The sequence below is a fragment of the Crocuta crocuta genome, unplaced genomic scaffold (genome assembly GCF_008692635.1).
Source record: "Crocuta crocuta isolate KB4526 unplaced genomic scaffold, BGI_CrCroc_1.0 scaffold216, whole genome shotgun sequence".
Taxonomy (NCBI): Eukaryota; Metazoa; Chordata; class Mammalia; order Carnivora; family Hyaenidae; genus Crocuta; species Crocuta crocuta.
In genome coordinates, this window is record NW_027531504.1 from 6,954,495 (window position 1) to 6,978,459 (window position 23,965).

The following is a 23,965-nucleotide window of genomic DNA, read 5'->3' on the forward strand; positions in this document are numbered from 1 at the left end:
AGAACTCCCCTGTGACTCAGCAATAGCACTTCTAGGAATTTACCCAAGGGATACAGGAGTGCTGATGCATAGGGGCACATGTACCCCAGTGTTCATAGCAGCACTTTCAAGAAAAGTCAAATCAGGGAAAGAGCCTAAATGTCCATCAACGGACGAATGGATCAAGAAGATGTGGTTTATCTATACCATGGAATACTACATGGCAATGAGAAAGGATGAAATCTGGCCATGTGTAGCAACATGGATGGAACTTGAGGGTGTTATGCTGAGTGCGAAATAAGCCAGGCAGAGAAAGACAAATACCACATGTTTTCACTTATAAGTGGAACAGGAGAAACTTAACAGAGGACCATGGGGGAGGCGAAGGGGGGAAACAGTTGGGGAGAGGGAGGGAGGCAAACCATGAGAGACTCTTGAATACTGAGAACAAACTGAGAGCTGATGGGGGTAGGGGAGAGGGGAAGGGAGCTGATGGGCATGGGGGAGGACACTTGTTGGGATGAGCACTGGATGTTATATGGAAACCAAGTTGACAATAAACTGTGAAAGAAAAATAAGTAAACAAGAATGAAAACTAGTTCTATACAATGTCTTACAGAAAATAAGAGAGATGTTACCAGTTGGGGAAATTGGCTAAAGGGTACACAGAAACTTTTGAGTTGTTATTATGTTTCAAATGTTTATTTATTTTGAGATGGAGAGCATACAAGTGAGCAGAGTTGTGAACACGGGAGGGGCAGAGAGAGAATCTTAACTAGGATCTGTGCTGTCAGCACAGAGCCCAATGTGGGGCTCAGTCTCACAAACTGTGAGATCATGACCTGAGCCAAAATCAGTAGTTGCACACTTAAGCAACTGAGCCACCCAGTGCCCATGAATTATTTTTTACAGTTGCATGTGAACCTACAATCATCTAAAAATGAAATTTAAAAAATGTAAACAGGAAAAAGTTATTTTGTACAGAAGAAGAAAAGTAAGATTGACAACAGACTTCATTTTGGAAATAATATAAACCCAAAGACGGTAGAGAAATATCTTTAAAATACTAAAACAAACAAACTTAGGCTCTTTGATTCCAGAACCTATACTCTTAAGCCATTTCTCTATGCTGCATCATAAAGATCATAAAAACAGAGATGGATGGAGCAATTAGATAGACTACTTTTTCCTTTTTTGTGCCTTGGGGAGTTAGAGTGGTACAACCATCCTTTGAAAAGAAGATGAACAACAACTATTCCTAGTCCCAGATTAGTTTCTTGTTTCTGTTGTTTCCTTTACTTCAACAGTTTTTAAAAGTAAAATTGGTTGATCATTTTTCTTGTCAAGTAAGTTTGTATTCTAGAAGAGAATAAAGTAAATGTAGAGGTAGCTGAATACAGGCAAATTTGGATACATGGTCAAAAGAAATTCAAAGAATTTCTTTGAATAAAAGAAATTCAAACAAAGCCTTTGGAAAATTTAGAGAAAGGATTGAGAGTCAGCAGATTAAGGATATCAAGGAAGATTGAGTGTGAGTCTAATTAAGAGTGGAGGAAAAGGGAAAAGCTGAGAATATGTTCAAGATCTGTGTTCTGATGATTAGGGCAAGGGTAGTATCATGGCAGTGATTAAATATAAGCTCTTTGGTGGCACAGGTTTTGTGATTATTTGCTTGTCTGCTAGGTTTGCAGTGTATCCTTACTACCTAGAACAGTCCTGAGTACATAAGAAATGCTCAATAAATATTTGTTACATAAATGAACAAACGAATAGAGAAATTAGAAGGCAGTGATCACCAGATTTCATAAGGATGGTTTGATAGTGAGTGCTAGTTTGGGAGTTATAATTGCGGGATCTAATTGTGACTATGCCATTAGCCAGCTTCGTCCATAGTTTGAGCTGTCACTTCAGCTGTCACACAGATGACTCTCAAAACTATTGGAGAGAGCAATAATATAGGAAACCTGCTGGTCAAGAGCCTTAGCTGTCCTTATATGTAAAATGAAGATGACGAGAGAAAATTACTGTTACTAAATGCAATTTTATGTCTAGTGCATTTAGCTTGGTACTTGGTCCATAGTACTCAGTAAATGGCACCATTGTCTGAACCTGAGTTCCACTTGGACTTTGACCTATATGAGCCACCACACCTCTAATATAAAAACTGTATTTAAATTACCTTATGCAAAAAGCTAAAAGGTATTTCAAAGATACGCAGCCTAAGATCTTCATTTTAATTGGTGCCAAAGTGAAAAAGTAACTTGCATAAAGTCACATGGAATATGTAAAGAAAAAAGTAGTTGGGTATCAAACCTGGGGGTTTAATGTTTATATGTAAAGAGTGGGAGGAAAAATAGGAAAGAGAGACTAAATTAGTTGGCCTTGAGGCTGAATTTTATAGCTGCCTTCTATGATGAATTTTATTTTCTGGAAAAAAATGTTTTCCTGCTAGATAGCTGTACCTGTATTTCCCATTGACATCTTTGATTCAATGTGTCTAAACCCTAATTGGAATCACTACATGTTAAAACTGTAAATGAGTTTTGAGGGCCTTCAGTCTAAACTCTCGTTTTACAGATGAGGAAAACAGATTCTGTGCTGTGGTGGAGCTCTCACACTTTTTAGATTCATTTATTGCAAAGTGGAGCCATCATTCATCTCCTGGGTCACTTTTGCCCAGTTTACAGAGTGTTACTTTAAGTCCTTTGGGCTTAGAGTGAGCCTTCTCAGCTCTTCCTGCTACAGACAACCTCTGGTATTATTAAGAGCAGTAGTTTTTTTTGTTTTGTTTTGTTTTTTCATTAAAACAGCTCTTTCAGTTGAATCATATGAAGAAACCCCATATATAAAGAGACTGAAAGAGAGGACTTGCTATGGTTAACAAAGGTTTGGTGGTGGTGGTGGTGGTTGGGGAGATCAAGAAAGGGAAATAATGAGTGTTACCCTGATAACTTAGCCCCCAATTCCTGTAGGTGAGGAGCCTCTGAAGTGCCTCTGAGATTGAGAAGCAGTGTGTAACTCCATGATTGGAGGCCTGTGGGATCCAGCAGTGAGGGTTGGCATGAATGAGAAGACCGCTAGTGTTTCTGTTCATCATGTTCCCCTGTGACTTTTCCACATACCCTGGAGTAATAATTTTTCTTTCTTTCTTGAATCTAATAATTAAGAACTAGGCCATCAGTGCAACTAGGGCCTTAATAGACTCTCAGCTGTCATTTAAAAACTCTCATCATATTTATAGTTATTTACACAGACAAGCAGCTTTTTTGTGAATTAAGTGGTTTGGAATAGATAATTTTATTAGTATAGACATAGCCCAGGTATTATTGTCACATGAGGAAAAGCTTAGTGGCAATCAGCATATGATAAACCTTTATAATGTTCTGATGAATTGTAAAATACTTGACACATTTTTAATTACTTTTATACTATTATTTATAATTTTGAATTTTAGCAACTGATTAAGCCCTGTGCTAGACACCATGGGGAGACAGAGGGAAAATAGGAAAAGGTCCTTGCCTTCATATTTGAGTCATGCTGCGTACAGAATGAAGAACGTGACATTTTAAGTTTTTTCCTTTGTACTTGATTTCATCACCTCAACTTTCTTTTTCATATTGTGTAAGTTTTAATTTACTGATGTGTAAAGCATATTCATGACTGAAAATTATCAATAATGTAAAATTCTGTGCTTTCGTTCAAATTATTACTAGATTGCCACACTGGAGAATGATAAAGAAGAACTACGTAATCAGCTGCTTGGTGTTGATCCCACAAGAGACAGCAAACGAATGGAGCAGCTTGTTCTAGAAAAAGTCAGTTTGTTTCAGAAAGTAAAAGGTTTAGAGGCTGAAGTAGCAGCATTAAGGGCTGAAAAAGAAAATTCTGGTGCTCAGGTAGAAAATGTCCAAAGAATTCAGGTGCGGCAGTTGGCTGAGATGCAGGCTACAATCAGATCCCTGGAGGTAAGATTTTAATTGCTTCCCGGTAGAGTATGGCATACTTTTTTAAAAGTGCAGTTGACAAGCCTTGATTTTTAGAGCACAAATGTATGCTTACCAATCTAATGCTGATCCATTTGTAGAGTCCCAGGAGTATATATTCTTTTTGTAAAGAAGAAAGCTATTGATTCATAAGCAATAGCTATGCTACTACATTTACAAAGGGGTTATTTATTCTTTGGGAGCCATGACACCTAGCTAAAATGATTTAACCCTTGAGATGCCAGAGAGTAGATTATGCAGAATTTTCAAAATTTGTGTTTCTGAGGATTAATGTCATCTCAAACCAGAAGGAACAATTTATTCCTAGTTATTTCCTTACATGGGATTCAAGATATTAAAATCATAAGACCTGTTTAAACAAAAATACCATAGTTCTATATCTTATGGCAGCTTTTTACCAGAGTAATACAATTCAACTTGGGACTAATAACATACAAATCTTTAGTGAACTATTTTCCTGAGTTCGTTAGAGAAAGATAAGAGGTGGCAGAGGTAGGCTGGTACTCCTAAAGGTATTCTTCTATGAAAATTCTTGGTTTCCATTGTTGGAGAGGAAAAACTTTTTCTTCATACTCTTAGGTTTAGTGATTGGGGGTTGTGAATTAAATTGACAACAGATTAACAAGAGAAAAGATAGATATTTATGTGTAAGTAAACAGGAGTTCACAGAAAAGTGTGGCTCAAAGTGGTAGTTAGAATTTGAGGCTTGCATGCCACCNTTTTTAATATTTATTTATTTGTTTGTGTGTGAGAGAGAGTGCTGGGAAGGGGCAGAGAGAGAGGGAAACCAGAAGATCAGAAGCAGTTTTCTCGGAAGTAGAGGCTTAGACAGCAGAGAGCCTGATGCAGAGCTTGAATTCCTGAACCAAACTGTGAGACTATGGTCTGAAGTCAAATGCTTAACTGACCCAACCACCCAGGCACCCCTATATACCGTCTTAATAGAGAAAGGAGATGGGAGAAAGAGCACTTATTATGAACACAAATGACTTTTAGATAAGATAAACAGGCTTTAAGGGAAATAGATGGGAGATATGACAGTTTTGTGACTGTGCCTGTATAGGTGATTTCTTAACTGGGTGCTGACTTCTCCCTTGATAGGAGTCAGTCTTCCCTGGCTATAAAACCGAGGCAAGGGGATTTATAATTGTTTTAGGTGGCTCTGGTTTTTGGCAGCAAAGAGGAGTTCAGGAAAAAACTTTTTTCCTGTGTCTATTGATTATCAAATGCCTTCAGCTCAAAATAATGTTTATGCCAAGGCGACATATTCTGGATCCCTTAACCATCTTATTTAGGTACACTTACTTTTCTTAGTTCTTAGTGTCTAACATGTAGCAAATATACTAGTTTTGAGCAATCAAAACCTAGTTTTGATTTATTTTGAGCAATCCAAAGTATGTGTGTAGTATATTTAGAATAGTTGTGAAAGGATTAGAGTTGTAGGGAATTAGTGGCACCTAGCAAAACAGTTAATTTTTTTTCAGCCAAAAAACTGGGTACAGCCAAAATAATGATACATTTTGAAGAATAGAAGTCATCTTACAATTTTTTGGGTGAAGCTTCCATCAGTGTTTATTGGTTTCCTAAACTAAAGTTGTATCATTGGACCTTAGACATGAGGCAGTTCAGAATGAGACTTTGTTGCTGCCTTTCCAATTTTAATGTATTTCTAGTGACAGAATCAGTGGAATGATTGCAGTTGAACACAGTGTTTGATCTCAATGCAAAGCCGTTTATTGAGGTCATTTAGAGTGCTGATTTTCAGGACAAGTTCAATGATTACAAAAGATGGGAGGTTCATTTGTGACTTTTTCAAGAGTTACTTTATCATTTGTCAGAGGAAATGAGAATAAGCACATGAGAAGAAGCATTTATTTCTTCTTTGAGTTTTTTTGCCTATCATTGTGCCTGCCCAAAGAGGAAAATAGTTTTCTCTGAATTATTTATTGAATATACCCTTATTGTATTTAAGATATATAGGAAATGAAATCTTACAAAACTGTGAAAGCTTATTTTTTTAGTGTCAAACATTTTAACTATTTTGAGTAGAAATATTTTTAAAAAGCATTTAGTTTTAATTTTCAAGTTAAAGAGTACTAGGAATGTTACCAACCAGAAATTTTCTTGAAAATTTACAGACTTAAGAATATTTATTATGTGATGGGATCAAGAGCTATTGAGCTCTTTGTTCATACTTCCAGAGGCTCCAGATTAATTGAGAATTTTGAATTCTTAAATCTCTTTTTTTTAATCTCCCCTGATTTTCAGATTTTTTGCTCTTACCTACTACTACTACAAATGAGCCCTTTCTTCTACTTTCTGATATACTTTTATATTTCTGTGATGCATTGAAACCCCCCAAAATGTTTGAATCATCAGCAAGAAGAGTAAATAGGTGTCAAATGAGTACATTAGGTGCACTCTCACAAGAGAATTGTATGAGTTTTATTTTGGTGGTGGCTGTTGATGTAATTTGTCCAGATGCTCTTGTTACATATTTTCTGGAGCAAATATCTTTCATTTTAATTCTACCAGTTACTTTGAGAAAACTCTTGTTGCTTTGGTACCTGTTAGTATTGTTGAGCTTTTGGGGAGTTTGGGCTATTATATATGATTACACATATATTTAAAATAGTGCTTATTTTTATACAATTTTAACATTTATGAATAAATTTTAAAATATATTTTTAATTAAAGGCTGAAAAACAGTCAGCTAAACTACAGGCTGAACGCTTGGAAAAAGAACTACAATCAGTCAGTGAACAAAATACTGTTTTAATTAGTAAATTGCATAAAGCTGAACGAGAGATAAATACCTTGACCAGTAAAGTAAGTCATCTTATGTTTGTACTTCATTCTTCAGAATGCCTGATACTGTATAATGACAAAGAAATTTTGTATTTAAATAGTTTACTTCTCTGTATGGAGATCTTTTTTTAATTTTATCATGCTACCTTCCAAATACATGCATAATCTAACCAATTTTTACCACCTCTTCTGTGACCACTCTTGTCTAAGCCGTGATATCTCTAGGATCAGTTTTTAACCCCCTAACTCTGCCCATTCAGAGCTCTGTGTAATCTGCCTCTGCAATTTTTCCATGGCCTCACAGTCCATTTTCCCTCCTGCTCACTTTGCTCCGGCCTCTCTGGCCTTCTTTTCACTCTTACTGACTTCTGTGCTAGGGCTTTTGCAATTGCCTGTCAGACCTGGTCTTTCCTCATATCCTCATAGATTGCTTTCTCACAGAGGCCTTCCTTTATTTCACTTTGTAAAACACCATCTTCCCTCTTCCTGCCTCACTTACCTGCTTTATTTTTCTTCATTGTTCTTAACACCATTTGGTATGTATTTATATTTGTTTATTTTTTGTCTTTCCTTTTCTTTCCCACCCCCTTTTCTTTCAACCAAATATCAGCTTTAAGCGTAGGGAGAATGCTTTTATTATTGCTTGTATCTCCAGCTGCTGGAACAGTGACACACAGAGTCACTCAATATTTGTTAAGTGAGGAAATTAATAAAAGCAGCATGGTGTGCATTTATGTTATTTTAAAAAAGATTTTTTTAATTTTTAATTTTTTTTTTGAGAGAGAGAGAGTGACAGGGACAGAGAGAGAAAATGCAAGCAGGGGAGGGGTAGAGAGAGAGAAGGAGACACAGAATCTGAAGCAGGCTCCAGGCTCTGAGCTGTCAGCACAGAACCTGACTTGGAGCTTAAACTTACTAGAGCTGAACCATGAAGCTGAAGATACTCAATGGGCTGAGCCACCCAGGCACCCTGCATTTGCGTTATTTTTAAAAGAATATATATAATGGTTTGCACGTATTCCATATACTAAGTTTTCTCAGGAACTTAGTTTTTTTCTCCCTCACATGCATATATATAAGGAATCTGGTAACCAGAAATAGGATAGCAATGATAAAAGTATTTTGTAGAAAACTGTGGTGAATAACAGTATCAGCTCTGGAGGCAAACAGACTAGATTCAGTTTTCATTTCTTTTCCTTACTAGCTGCTTGATCTTGAGCCAATTTACTTTATCTCTGAAAATTTTAGTGTTTTTCTTTACAAAGCAAGACTAATATATACCTTAAAAATACTTGGGGGTATTTTTAAGATCTAGGAAATAAGTCTGGGTTTTGAATCCATGCAATCAAGTGTTTTCCATCAGAGCAGAGCTAAGTAAAATTACCTTGAAAAACAACGTGGCTCTCAGACCAGAAGGAACTTACTGTAGCCTAATAGAAATGAACCTATCTAAAGGAGTAATGTATTCATCATAAATTCCTTGGCCAAGGAATTACTTGAGAAGACTTAGGCATTGTCTGACAGTGGGAGATTGAATTTTAGTTAGTAGAATGTAAGTATTCTGGTCTCCTTGAAGAGATTGTTCTTACTGTGGAAAGGAATACACCAATCTGTTTTAATTAGTTAAGTGTGAAACTGTCAATTTCTTTCATTCCATTTGTTCGGATTGCATGATCACCAAACAACTTTCTATTATTTGACTTCCCATGTAATTTTGTCTACAGGGAGAAAATGCCCACTGGTCTTTTAGACTTAGAGTGTTCTAATTTCCATTATAGATTTTTCTCACAGTTACTATAACTGACATTCTGATTTTATAGATCAGTCTTTATAAATTTTATTAATGTGAATCTCACCTTGAGAGAGGTGATTTCTGTGCCTGAAAGGCCACAAACCATATACTAGATGTATTAGGTGCCTCCCTTAGGAGATAGTCTACCCAGTTTTTTCCGTAGCAAACATATACTCTTTTATGTTTGCAGATTATATATTTAGTGATATTTGAATTTTTTGTTCGAATTTTTATACTTTACAGTTTACAAAGTGGTTTTGTAGCCAATATGTCATGTGTCATTTAATTCATTAGACGTGGCTGATGATAGAATAAGTGAAAATTAGGCAAGAAGATTTTTAATTGTTGAAATACTTTGATTCGAGTGTAGTCTTCTAGTCTAGCCCAAATCAGTCATTTTGGAGGAGGTACTAAACTACAGTGGAAAAGTCTGTGGGCTCTAAATCAGAATAATCTTTTGATCCTGTCTCTTACAAGCTTTTTTGAAGATTAATGATAGTACTGATAGTAAATAGTAGCAGGTGATGAAAGTAACGGCGATGATTTTGCACCAGTGATATCCTTAAAGAAGAAGATGATAGAAAGAACACAACTTTGAGCCCATTGACTAGTTCTGTTCCTCACTGTATCGATAACTGTGTGTAGAACTTTAGGCAAGTTTCCTCTTAGATGAAACAAAGTATTGTTCTGGCTCATCCCTAGAAACTTTTCCAGCCTACAAAGATTGTGTAAGCCCTACTAGAAAAGAAATTAATAATATAATTGCTTCCCGATTAACCTAGGTAGATTATTTATATAAGTGTGTACATATTGAGAGATATACATTGAGTGCCTACAGTGATAGAGTATACAAATAAATAGATGCAAAACACAAAAAAGTAAATTCAGGAAGCTCTCTCATACCTTTCTTCCAGTAGTAGTATTGGTAAGAGTTGCCTTTTTAAAGCCACACTTACATTTTTTGCATGTAAATGACAATTACAAACCACCCTTCAGCTTTAGACAAACCAAATTTTCATTTAGAATCATGCATGTAAAAAGATTTCATTGGAAAGATAAATTTTAAAATGATATTTCAACCACGATTGACAGTTTTCTTTGCAACTTGAAATTTTCATCAATATTTTGCAACTTTAGCAAATGGTTGTTTGCAATGCAAAGGAGCACCTGGGGTGTATTTTTCTAAGTTACTCAAATTTGTAAGTGTTAGGTTTTTGAACAGAATTATGTCAGTGTGACTCTCAGTGTCTTGGATTAAAAAGTATTACTAAAGATGGCCTGAAAATGGTGACCTTAAAGATATTTCACATTCAATGAAATAAATTCTGGTTACCTCAGGAGGTGTTTGATTTTTAGAACTCCAATAAAATATACAGTTTTAAGGAAATCATCCCACACAGTTATCCTTATTAACTACATTAATGAGGTCACACCATCTCAGACCTCTGAAAAATATCAGAATTTAAGTACACATATCTTTTTGGAATTTGCCTCAAGAGCTTCTTGAGTAATACATTTTTTACAACTATACTTTTCTTGCTTATATATATTGTGTTCTTGCATGTCTTTGTGTATATGTGTATGTATAATTTAACAGATTCTGAACCCCTGTAAAACTATTGCCAGTGTTTTTATTTTTTAAAGTTTAGTAGGTAGTACTTTATGAATACTTGGGTCCTGTTGTTTCAATAGCATAAGGCAAGTTGGCAACAGGAAGGCTAGAATGGAAAATGTTATGAAAAATAAAAGGAATAACAGGGTACCTTAGCCCAAGGAAGGTGAAGAATCATATATTTAGAGCCAGAAAGAAAAGTTTATTATGACTAATTGGGATTTGGTTCAGATTACTTACAGAATGTGCTGCTGTCATAGCTATGTAATAAATGTTGATATAAATTTCTCATTTTAATAAAATAATTCCTTTTATTATATTTTCAGGAAGTTAATAATTACTGCTCGTATAAGTGCATTCACTATGTTAGGATTATAGAAATGTGTCACTAAAGGAAAGCTTAAAGTCATATAGGTCCATAGATGAATAAATTCAAATGAGAGAGGACAGTACTTTGCTTGAGCATAGGTCACTAGTTTAATAATAAAAGTAGGCCTGAAGACAGACTTCACTTATTTGACTCTCTGTCTAGAATTCTTTCAGTTTCAATAATTATAGTTTAGATGAAAAATATTTTCTCATTTCAGTATATCTCAGAGTGAAATGAATTAAATAGTTTTTTATAGATTTCATATTAGTTCTTGTTGAAATGAATCAGGTTTCTGCAAAATAAGATGGTTCTAATTTTCCACCTCTTATTTAGAGAAGGTACAGTGTGGTTTGTTAATTAACTATTATGTCATTCTTAACCTTTTACAGTTAGTATATAATAGCAGGCTATAATTTCATTTGTTATAGAAATTAGATTTTCATTGTAGTTAATATTCAAAATTTTAAAACAATGATAGTTTAAATTATGTCTGTCATGAAATTATAATATAGTAAAGTCCAATCTACAGGAAAATTTAAGTTCTCAAGATAAATAAAATTTCTTAGCTGCTTTTATATAGTTTCTATGAGACTTGCTTTCATGGAAAAGAACTTCAGAAATGTTTAAAACTACAAACATTATGTTAGCAAACAGTATTCATTTTATATAGTATCATTTGAAAATCAATAAGTTAATTTGGAAGCATGCATCTTAAATGTGGTTAGCAGTACAAAGGCAGCACAGTATTTGCACAGTATTTGCTTTTTTGTTTTTGTTTTTGTTTTTTTTTTTTGGATTTTGGCCACACCATTCTTTATAATGTTTTTAAGACCTTTCATACATGGAATCTCTTTTGGTAAGACACTTCTGTTTCTCATCCTTCCCCTCATTAGATCTAGGAGCTGTTACTGATTTGTTTCTAACTCTCATCTTTAGTTTTTATAGATTTCTGTTGCACTCAAGTATATTATCCTTTACTCTCCTCTTCCCACCGTCTTCTGTTTTACATATTTGGTGTGTATATAGTTGTGGTTTTCTACTCTTATTTCATAGTTTTATGCATTGATGTAATATGTCAGTACAGGTTTATCTAATTTTTATATTTGTATTGGGTAAATCTTCATTATAGGATTAACTATAGGACTAACTTTAGAAGTACCTTACCATAGGGAAAGGATATGGAAAATGTTAGAGAGTAGTGCAGATAACTGGAAGAAACTAAGCTTTCTTGTTTGCTTCTGTAACCCCAGCTCCTAAAACAGTGCTAGAGCACATAATAAGTACTCAGTAAATATTTATTGAATGAATGAATACTACTTATGAACTAGAGTCATTCAACTTTCAAAAGGGATGTCTCAGTGAAAACTAAAAATTGGTATGTGATGGGTTAATTGTATGGAAAATATTGTCAATTGCGTACATTCACTCAGGTCTTTAAAAGAATTAGGTTTGGGCAGCAAAAGTTTAAATTAGATTTATATATTTTATACTTGTTCTTCCTACTGCCACACACACACACACACACACACACACACACACACAATTTAGTCACCAAATTCAATTAATTCTTCCTTCTTGCCCCCTTTATCAATCCTTTGCCTCTTAACTGGTTTCTTTACCCTCAGTTTCTTAATCTTAATATGCAGTTAGAGTTAATCTTCTGAAACAAAGTTGACTGTGCCACCTTCAGTAGCTAACAGGATACACAGCCCTTTTGAATGGCATATAAAGTTTACTACCTGCCATTCCACAGATTTCATACCTTCCTCTCCTCTACCTGTAACACATTGCTCATTGTTTTCCAAGCATACTTTGTGATGCTACACCCGTATAACATTTTATATGCTATTCCTTATACCTAGAAAGGCTTCATGTCACAAACACCTTTTTTTAAAGGGGTTTCAGGGGTTTTTTCCCTGAAGACGAGTCAGTCATTGACTACTGGATTTTAGGTACTTGCAGCTAAGCCTTTTAAGGCAGGTTAAGCCAGATGACCTCCACCCAGGTATCTGTAAATAAATAATTAAAAAAAAAAAAAGAAAGAATTCTGTTAGGAAAACACTATTTTCTTGGTACCAAATACTGTTCAAGGCACTGAAGCACCTTCTCTTCTGGAAGATTCTTACACTGTATACCCTACTACCAAAAAGTGTTCTCATTTCTACTGATGTTTTTGGGGAAGCAATTAATGGCCTATAGTAATTTCAGTTTCTAATTATCAACAGGTAAAAGAACTTAAACATTCAAACAAACTAGAAATAACAGACATCAAACTGGAGGCAGCAAGAGCTAAGAGTGAGCTAGAAAGAGAAAGGAATAAGATTCAAAGTGAACTGGATGGTAATATATGATTTCCCATGCTTTTTACTATTATATTTATATATAAACTCAAATTATTAAAATAGATCAAACTGAATTTTTATTTCCAGATTTTCAGCCTAACTGAATTTTAGTCTTAGAGCACATATGGATTGTTTTTATTTATGTTGAATGTTCATTTTGTGATCTGGCTTTTAAAAACTTCAGTCTTATGTTTATGTCATTTATTTGATTAATACTTAAACGAGACTTTACAAATGGGAATCCATACTTTCTGGGTTTATAATTTTGAATCTATTTAGATCATGTGATTATTAGTCCCGGACCATTTGAGTCTAAAGAATGTAAGGAAGATAGGTGGGTCCCAGGCCCAGTCTATTTTTTATGTAGATAGTAGGCTTGTTATTGAGACTACTTTAGCCTAGGATTATTTTTAAGCTCCACTTTAGTCTTAGAATGTCCTTCTCTTCATGATTCCTCAAAATTATACTATTTCTGACTTTTTTCCCCTGAATTTTCTTAAAAGGTGTTTAAATAAGCTACCTTTGGCCTATAACTGTCTTCAAGTTGGTCTTTATGTGAACTGGCGTCTATAGTTCCAGACATAGCTTATGATGAATTAGTGTTTTCATCATTTATTTCTACTTGATGTTGATTCATGGATTTCCATAGGGTTATGGAGTAACTTTTCTTAGGGACTTAAAGAGTTTATGATTTAGTTCTGCATTCTTTTTAAACTTCAGTTAGATATGAATTTGCTTCAGTTATTCTTTGTGCAAGATACTTGCCATATCAATACAAGGAAAATTTGTGAATTCATTGGATAAACTTGAAAGTTTCTTTAAAAAAATTTTTTTTAATATTTATTTTTATTTTTCAGAGAGAGAAATTGACAGAGTGAGAGCGGGGGCTGGGTAGAGAGAGAGGGAGACAGAATCCAAAGCAGGCTCCAGGCTCTGAGCTCTTAGCACAGAACCTGATATGGAACTTGAACCCATGAACCGTGAGATCATGCCCTGAGCTGAAGTCAGACGCCTGACTGACTTGAGTCACCCAGGTGCCCCTAAACTTGAAAGTTTCTAATTTATATTTCTACCAGAAATCTAACAGTTCTGTTAGAATGATAGGTTTTGAAGGTTTCTGTGATTTTATACTACTTCCAGCCAGCTTTATGATGATACTGTCTGTGGGGCTAAGGTTACAGAATCCTTTTAGAAGTAGAGTATTATATATCTCTTTGGATATCATCTCGGTTGTCCCCAGCTCTCAAGAGTCAAGTGAGTAAATATATAGTCTTTTATTAAAGTGCTTGTGTGTGTATACTAAGTTAAATAATGACAGGGTAGTTAGCTCTGAGTTTTAGGCTGTTTCATAAGGTTTATCAATAAAGGTTTAAAGATCTTTGAGAATGTATATCCAGACTTACTTTCTGTGCTCTTTTAATTGTCTTAATCAGTTTATGGATGCTTGCTGTTAGGACTTTTCATCTTAATAACATTGAATGCAGTATATCTTTTTCCTTAAAAAAAATGTTAGGGTTACAGTCAGACAATGAAGTTCTCAAGTCAGCTGTTGAACACCACAAAACACTCCTAGTAGAAAAGGATCGTGAATTAATACGTAAAGTACAAGCTGCCAAGGAAGAAGGTTATCAAAAACTTGTGATATTACAAGATGAAAAGTAAGTACTTAATTACCTTTTTTTGTGTTCAGTCTCCTTGCATATGAAAACATTTTGCTGTCATATCATTGTTATTGTAGTTCTTGTAACATAATTATCATCTGTTGTTTTAGGCTAGAACTTGAGAACAGATTAGTGGATTTAGAGAAAATGAAAGTGGAACATGATGTCTGGAGACAATCTGAAAAGGATCAGTGTGAAGAGAAGTTGCGGGCTTCACAGATGGCAGAAGAGTCGGCCAGAAGGGAACTTCAGAGTATTAGGTTATATATACATATTTATATTTTAAACTTCATTTTGAAATAAATTCAGAGCTCACAAAACATTGTAAGAGTCATACAGAGGATTCCCATATGATTTCATGGATATCTCCAAAACTGACATCTTACATAACCATATTATAATAATCAAAACTAAGATATTAACATCAGCATAATCAGGAAATAAAGTAAATACTACTCTTATTCAGCTTATTCAGATTTTACCAATTGTCCCTTTGGTATTCTCTTTCTTGTCTAAGATCCAATCCAGAATCACACATTGCCTTTACTTTTAGAGTGCTAGCCAGTTATATTGTAGATCACCCCTCAATATGAGTTTGTCTTAAATTTTTTATGATTGAATTCAGGTCATAATATTTTTAGCAAAAATAATACCAAATTTGAAGTCATGTGTCCTCAGTGCATTATATCGGGAGGTATATTATTTGTTCCCTAGTGGGGATGTTAACTTTGACCACTTGGTTAAGGTGATGTCTGCCAGATTTTTCCATTATAAAGTGACTAGTTTTTCCTCTTTGTGATATATAATTATTTATGGGGAAGTACCTTGAGATTATGTAGATTTTCTCATCATACTTTCACATAATATATTCTTCCACTAATTTCAGCGCCCATGGGCCAAATCTGAGACCATTTGAGCAGTGAAATAAGTTATAGTAAAAGATTATAATCCATAGGATAAAATAAAAATCTATGCATCCAAATGATATAATGTATAATTAAAAATTTTGTTTTAATTTTTATTTTAGAGAGAGGGAGCGCAAGCAGAGAGGGGTAGAGGGAATCCCAAACAGGCTCCACACTTAGCTCAGAGCCTGACGCTGGGCTCAATCCCACAACCAGATCATGATCCAAACCGAAATCAAGAGTTGGATGCTCAGCCAACTGAGCCACCCAGGCGCTCCTAATGTATAATATTTAGAGAGAAGAAAAGCTTTTTTCAGGAGAATTCCAACTAATAAATGTAGAGTGAATAATGGAAATAGGAAAACATCATTTGGCAAACACAACAATAGTAATGATAGGTACAGTGTTGTGATTTTCAAAAGTTTTCAGCATTTCTGGAGATAATCATGATTTTTCCTCTTACATTATTAATATTATGTATTAATGGATTTTGTAATCTTGAACTAACCTTAACTTCTAGAATAATTATCTGTTTATTCCATAGAAAATAACCTGTTAAAGCTCTCTTTCTCTATTGGGATCAGTTTTAATAATCAGTGTTTCATAAGAAATTATTTATTTCATCTTTGTTTTCAGATTTATCTGCATAGAGGTCTGCAAAATCATTTTTATTTTTTAATTTCTTTTGTTTCAATGCTTACCTTCCCTTGGCCATTTCTTATTTTGTATTTGTCCTTTTTTCCTCTCTTTATAAGTCAGCTAGTGCTTTGTTGGTTTTATTCTTTTTACTGTGACAAAATATACATAACAGAATTCACTGTTTTAATTATTTTTAAGCATATAGTTCAGTATTTTTTTAAACTAGGAATTTGATTTATGGAGTCGACTGTGTTTCTATTTCCTACCTTATTAATTTCTGCTTTCTTCTTGATTCTATGGGGTTTTTTTGCCATTAAAAATTTTTATAGTTATATTAGTGTTTAATATACATAAAATAAAATTCACCCATTTAAATAATGTACAGTTTGATGCCTTTTGGTAGTTTTATAAAGTTATGTAATCACCACAGTAAAAACATAGAACAGTTCCATCACCCTTAAAGTTTCCCCATGTCTCTTTTCAGTTGACCTCTCTGCTGATTCCCAGCTTTAGACATCCCCTGGTTTATCCATGTTGTTGCATATAGCAATAGTTGATCACTTTCTATTGCTGATTGATATTTCACTTTATGGATGTAATGTGATTTGTTTATTCTTTTTCCTTTTGATGGACAGGTATTTGGATTGTTACTAGTTTGGGGCTATTATGAATAATGCTACTGTGAACATTAATGTACAAGTCTTTGGGCATATGTTTGTCGCTTGGTTAAATATCTGGAATGACTTTGCTGAGTGATGACACATAGCGGTACTGTTTTATAACATATAGCAATACTGTTTTACAAAGTAGTTATGCTATTTTTCATTTCTAGTAGCAACATATGAGAATTCCCCCATGACAGTTCCATTTGTTTAACACATCTTAACTGACATTTGTTATTGTTAATCTTTTTAATTTAACTCTAGTGGATGTGTACTAAGACATCACTGTGGTCTTAAACTGATTTTCCTCAATGGCTAGAGATGTTTATTTGGCATCTTGTAATGTGGATTTTTGATGTGTTTGTTCGGATATTTTGCCCCTTTTTAAAATTGGGGAGTTATCTTCATATTGAGTTGTAACAGCTCTTTATTTGGCATACAAGTCCTTTGTCAGAAACATGTTTGACAGTCTGTGTTTTGCTTTGCTCATATTGTGTCTACTAAAGACAATTTTTTTATTTTGATGAAGTCCATTTTATCATTTTTTTCTTGTTTGTGTTTTTTGTGTGTTCTGTTTAAGAAAGCTTTGCATAATCTTGTGTCACAAAGATTTCTCATATGTTTTCTTCTAAAAGATTAATATTTTGTGTCTAACACTTAGGTTTTACGGTCCAATTCATGTTAATTTTTCTGTAGTGTGAGGTGATGGTAGACATTCCTTTTTAACTTCCACTTGTTCTAGCATAATTTGTTGAAAACTGTCTTTTCTCCTATTGAATTCTTTTAGTACCTTTGTTGAAAATCAGTTGACCATATAAATGTGTCTGTTTCTGGACTCTGTCTTATTACATTGTTCTGTTTGTCCATCTTGACATGAATATCACACTGTCTTGACTACTGTGGCCATATCATAAGTGTGATTCAGGTATTGCAAGTCCTCTCTGCCGTGTTCTTTTTTGTCAAGATTGTTTTGGCTCTTCTAGGTCTTTTCCCTTTCCATATAAATTTTAAAGTTAGCGTGTCATCTTTTTCAAAATGACCTGTTACGATTTTGATTAGGATTACAATGAATCTGTAGCTCAATTTGAGGAGAGTTGTCATGTCAACAGTGTGGTCTGTCCAGTCCATGAATGGTCTGTCCAGTCCATGAATATGGTATGTCTTCTCATTTAATTATATCATCTTTAATTTTTGTCTTCAGAGTTTTATAGTTTTAATTGAATATGTCATTGCATATCTTGTGTTACATTTTATTCCTTAGCATTTTTATGTGATTATAAATGCGAGTGTATTTTTTTAAAATTTCACTTTCTAATCATTCATTGCTTGCATATAAAAATATAGTTAGTGGACATTTATATATTGACCTTGAATCCCGTGATCTCACTAAAGTCAGGTATTTTCTACTAACTGTTTTGTAGATCTAGGACCATGTTGTATACCTTATGCTTTCTTTAATTTACTGTGGTCATTTTTTTCTTAAATTTTGAGTTCAGAATTTAACTCAACAAGTGTTTGTTCTTTCATTTTTATTGGTAAAGTGTTTCCTATGAGCTTTTTCTTATCCCTGCTTTAAAAATATTCTATAGATTATGATATGTAGAGTTTTAATTATCATTATTTTTTTAAGAATTTCTAGTTCAATGTGTATTTTCCTTCTCATCCAAAAATTAATAGATGTATGAATAGAAGGTGGAATTGTTTAATATGAGGTGAAATTAATAGTTAGCTAGGGCTGTCAGTAAAATACGACAGATAGGGTGGTTTCAGCAATAGAAGTTTGGTCTGCTAGACTCTAGAAGTTTGGACTCTAGAAGTTTCATATCTCACGGTGTTGGCAGATTTGGTTTTTCCTGAGTCCTCTTTTATTGGCTTATAGATGGTTACTTTCTTGCTCTGTCCTTATACGGCCTTTCCTCTGTGTGCATGTTTCTAGTACCTCTCCCTCTTCTTATGAGGACACCAGTCTTCGTGATTAGGACCCACCCAGATAGCCTTATTTAACCCTAGTTACCTCTTTAAAGGTCCTGTTTCCAAGTACAATCACATTCCAAAGTACTGCAGTTGAGACTTCAGCATAACCAATTTTGGGGAGACACAGTTAAGTCTGTACAGAGGTTTTTGGATTTCCAGGTAGCAGGGCTTTTTGTTTATTTATTTTGTTAATTTCTAGTTTTACTGCATTGAAATCAGAGAGTATTGTTTCTTTTATTTCTACTTTATAGAATGCTCTAATGTTTTCTTTGTGACCTAATCTATTAAGGCCAGGGCTAGGGTTAAGCAAGTGAGATAACCAAGTGAAAATTTTAAGGACACAGTCTTGTATGTCAACACTAAACATGCAGGAGCTCTGTAGTGAGTCTTTTTAAATTCCACACTTCACTTTGCACCTGTAATACAGCATCAGTTTTTGTTACTTGTTACACAAGAACTAGAAAGTGTTCAATTATAAGGGTAAGTCTCCTGTTACTTGTATGTTTCTGTGACTCCTTGCATTTCTTGTAGCTTTCTTCAAAAAAGTGATAGCTGTATTATTCGGTATGTAGATGATTATAACAGTTACATCCTAATTGTGATTATGGTTTATAGCATTTAAAAGTGCTTTTCTTTTTGTCATTTAATGTCATTTGCCTGAAGTCCACTTTGATATCATTACTCCTGTTTCCTTCCTTCCTTCCTTCCTTCCTTCCTTTTTCTTTCTTTCTTTCTTTCTTTCTTTCTTTCTTTCTTTCTTTCTTTCTTTCTTTCNTCTCTCTTTCTTTCTCTCTCTCTCTCTCTCTTCCTCCCTCCTTCCCTCCCTCCCTCCCTCCTTCCCTTCCCCTCTCTCTCTCTTTCTAGATTTTATTTTTAAGTAATCTCTACACCTACCATGGGGCTCAAACCCACAACCCTGAGACTGATTTGCATGCACCACCAACCGAGCCAGCCAGGCACCCCTCATTACTCCTATTTTCTTATTATTTCCATTTGCCTGGTGTGCCTTTATTCATCCCCTTACTTTTAGTCTTTCGGAATCATTTCATTTTTTAAATGTGTCTTGTATGTGTAGCATATAGTTGGGTCTTCCTCTGGAGCCAAATTAGAGGTCTTTTATTTTAATGTATGAATTAAGTTCAGTCACATGCACTGGGCCCATGCTCACTGCAAAGACTTTGAGGCAGGAGCATGAGTGTTCACTTGCCAGGATTTAGAAATATTTTCCTCTTTTTACATTTTGCATTTAAAAATGTTGAAATTTGGGCACTTTCTGTCTCCAGTTATGGAAAGGATGTGGTTTTGTGTGGCTTTATGTGTTCTCTTTCCTTTTATGTATTATTTTGCAGGACATATGGATAGCACAGAACTATATATGTGCTGTTATCTTCAGCGACCTAGAAGTCCCTATATCTGCTTTTAAAATTTCTAAAATCTTAAATGACTTCTTAATTACATAGATTAAAGTTGAGAGGCTTTTAAAAATCATGTTCATTAAGGTGTAGGTTATGTTTTGGGACAAGAAGTGTTTTTTTAATTAAAATAAATTTAAATTAAAATTCCAGTATAGTTAACATACAGTGTTATATTATTCTCATTACTTAGGAAAGAATTACCTCAGGCATAAATATATGTATTATTTACTCCTGTCACATTTTACAAATGATTAATTTAAATGTTGGCTGTAGCGATTCTAGAATCATAAATCTGTAATGGATTTTGAGAGCCAATTTTGTCCTATTCTTTGCTCTTAGGTGAGTAAATTGCTTTTTAAACTGTTCTAGACAGGTAAGGTGGTTTTTGGTTGTTTTTTTTATTTTCTTGACAGTCTCTAGAAAGAAGAGAGACACTCTTCCTAGGAAAAAACCCCACCTTAATGTTTATCCCATTATGGCCCCACCGTTTAACCAGTTAGGATCTTTTCTGTGAGAATTGAAGCCTGTTTCTCCTGGTTTGACTTCTATTGACATAGTGATAAATGCTGAGCAAACTTATTACTTAAAGATCATAATGAACTTGGCCCTTAGTTGTTGGGGTTTTTTTTTTCCCCTATATAAAACAACATTCATTTCTTTAGCATTTCTTTAATAGAAATTGTTTACTGTCCCATTAGTCACTTTGATATTTTTTTTAAAATTTCCCTTCAGTTTCTCCAGTTTATTTATAATGTATAATTGACCCTTGCTTGTTTTAAAATAGGGACATAATAACCAACATAGAATATAGCAGAAAGAGTAATTTGCAGAATTTACATGACTTTTTTTTAATGGTCTACAATTGTGTTTTTCCTATGGCAGTTCTGATTTTCTGATTTATAAGTCCAGCTACATAAACCAGGTCTATTTTGGTCATTTATTAAATAATCATAATTGCAGCTTGTCTTATTTAGAATTTGTGATAAGTCGCAAATTTAAAAAAAATGTCTAAATGTTCATTTATTTTTGAGAAACTGAGACAGAGTGCGAGTAGGGGAGGGTTAGAGAGAGGGGGCAAACAGAAGATCCAAAGTTGTCTCTGTGCTGACAGAGAGCCCAATGTAGGGCTCAAATCCACCAACCGCAGAATCATGATCTGATCCCAAATCAGACACTTAACTGACCAAGCCAGCCAGTTGCCCCACAAATTAAATTCTTTCCCTGTAGAGAAAAAGGTTTTGCTAAGGAACTGAAAAGTCTAAATCATTTAAAGCAAAAGTATCCATTTATTAACAAATAACAAATATCTGTTCTGATTAGGATTAACCACTGCTTTCGCAGATGCTTTAAATTATTAATTACATACCAGTCTCTTATCCTCATGAAAGTGGTTTCTTCTTCACTAGACTAAACAACAAAATGTAGTCTATATTTCAGAAGGTTACCCTACCCCACAATGAGTTTGTAAAAATTATTTAATATTTTTAAAAGGATTTTAAATAAGAAAGTATCTAGTCAACTTTTGGTTATGACAGCACGCAACTCCAACTAACTCAAGTGAAGAAAAGGTCTTTACTAGTGGACATAAATTGTGGAAACAGCAGGGTTTGTGCTGGTCTCATGAACACCTGGATCTAGAAACTTAAATGTGACCAGATGACTTCTTCCTTCCTTTCACCTCCCTTCTCTTCTAACTCGTTTCTCTCTTTCTGCTTTCTGTGTGAGGCCAGGATTTTATTTTTAAGATCAAAGAATACAAGGTTTTTACTTAATGATTTTAAGTTAGAAAAATCAAGAAAAGAGATTGGGCCTGGTTCACATATCTATCCCTGAGCCCATCACTATGGCCAGGGGGATAAGGTACTCTGATTCAGCCTACGTTTTATGCCTATTTCAGAGTAGTGGTGGTGGGAGGGTATGTGCAGTGTGTTATCAGAAGTGAGGGTGGGGTGTGTTGGGGAAATAGGAGCAATTACTAGTTCAGGGAAAGGGAATTTGATTATTTAAGGTAATCCTATAGTGAATCCCTTATCTTTTGCATTGCTTAAAGCCAGACTTCTGTTTTACATTTGTGGCTTTCTAATTTTTCAGAAATATTAAAAAACAACAACCCTATCTCTTACTTTATATACCTCCTTTCTATTTATACTCTAGATGAATTATCTGTCATGTATCATCTTAGGGGGAAGCGAGGGACTTATACTTGGCCGGTTGGACAAGTTCTATTCCAGAATATGAACTGCAAAGTAAGTGATAGAAGAATATGTGGCAGCATTTGATGGACCAGACACTTCTTATGGTTTGTCCTTGCTGGTGATTCTCATCAATTATTTTAGCCTGGTTCCGATTCTTTAGTTTCCTGTTGATTCAATGAGTCTCCTGTCTTTCCAGGAAAGTCTCTTTTTGCTAATAATGACCGGAGTCCATTTCCAGTGCTCACAAGCAAGAACCTTAACTTTCAGTGGGTTTATATAAGAACTGCTTTGCTCAGGAAACTTGTTCTAGAATCTTTGACAAATAGAGAAATCACAAACACAACTTTTCTTGCTTTCCCGATCTATGGCTTTCCCTTAATAATGGAGGCTGACATCAAATGAAGCCCAGAAGTTACACTAAAACTTTTGTACCTAATATGGTATTACTAGTCACATACAGCTATTTAAATCCAATTTTAAATTAATTAAAATTATGGACAACTGGGTGGCTCAGTCGGTTAAGTGTCTGACTCTTGATTTTGGCTCAGGTCAGTTCAGGAGTTTAAGCTCTGCGTTGGGTTGTGCCAACAATGTAGAGCCTGCCTGGGATTGTCTGTCTTCCTCCCTCCCTCTACTCCTCTCCCACTCGCTCACTCTCTCTAAAATAAATAAACATATAAAAAATAAAATTTAAAAAATTAAAAATTTAGTTCTTTAGATGCACTATTTGAAATACGCAGTAGCCACATGTAGCTAGTGGCTATCATTGGATGATACAAATTATAGAACATTTCCATCATTAACTTAATCAGTGCTCTTGAACTGTAAATACCTTAGGGATAGGGAATCTGTCTTTGTTATTCTCTGGTGTATCTACAACTTTTAGGACTAGGCTTAGCATTTGTAGGTGCTCAGTAAATATTTGTTGAATGTTGAAATGACATACATGAGCTGCCTGCCACAGAAAGTCTAGGCAATAATCATCATAATTAGCTACCTGTTCTTTGAAGAAAATTTGGAATGACTCCATCTCACTGTTATTCCTATTGTTTCTATTTAAACTTCTCTACAGCTCCATTCTCTGTTGTACCTTGGCCCTGTGGTCTGTCTACAATTTCTGCTTCCAAGATCTCATAGTTTCTCATTCAACACCTTATTCAGCCTTCATTTTTTGATACATTCTCATGGCCAATCCATTAAATCTCTCCTTTCAGCAATTTTTGCTGTAGCCTCTGAAATATATTCTATTCCATATATACATACATACACAAACACACTACATTTTTTTTTTTAGTCTCCACATTTTAAAAATATATGCCCTCACTAAGACCTGGCTTTGTCCTGGCAAACCTTTTAAGTGGGATTATTCTTCCTTCGTCTGCCCTTCAACTAGGGACTAAGAAGGGAAAGCCATATTTGTGAACCCCACTTCTGCTTCCAGACAGTTGTCTGATTAACTGGGTTAAAATGGTTTTGCTTTTGGTATTCATTGCATCCATCTTATCCCTATTTATTTCTCTGTCAGTGAAAGGTGTTCCTGTTTAGCTCATTTTGTTTCTATTTTCTATCCTTCATCATTGTTCTTTGTGACTACATCATTCATGTTG

The 23,965-nt window shown here is 34.5% G+C and overlaps 1 protein-coding gene across 1 annotated transcript in view; it reads left to right on the forward strand.

Annotated features, from left to right (window-relative positions):
* Nucleotides 1-23,965, forward strand: part of CEP83 (centrosomal protein 83) — a 150,444-nt gene that overhangs the window by 99,128 nt on the left and 27,351 nt on the right. Inside the window, exons 7-10 of the mRNA XM_077772189.1 lie at nt 6,681-6,812; nt 12,791-12,905; nt 14,421-14,565; nt 14,679-14,828. Coding sequence (XP_077628315.1) covers nt 6,681-6,812; nt 12,791-12,905; nt 14,421-14,565; nt 14,679-14,828 — 542 coding nt within the window. The remainder of the gene's footprint in view (nt 1-6,680; nt 6,813-12,790; nt 12,906-14,420; nt 14,566-14,678; nt 14,829-23,965) is intronic.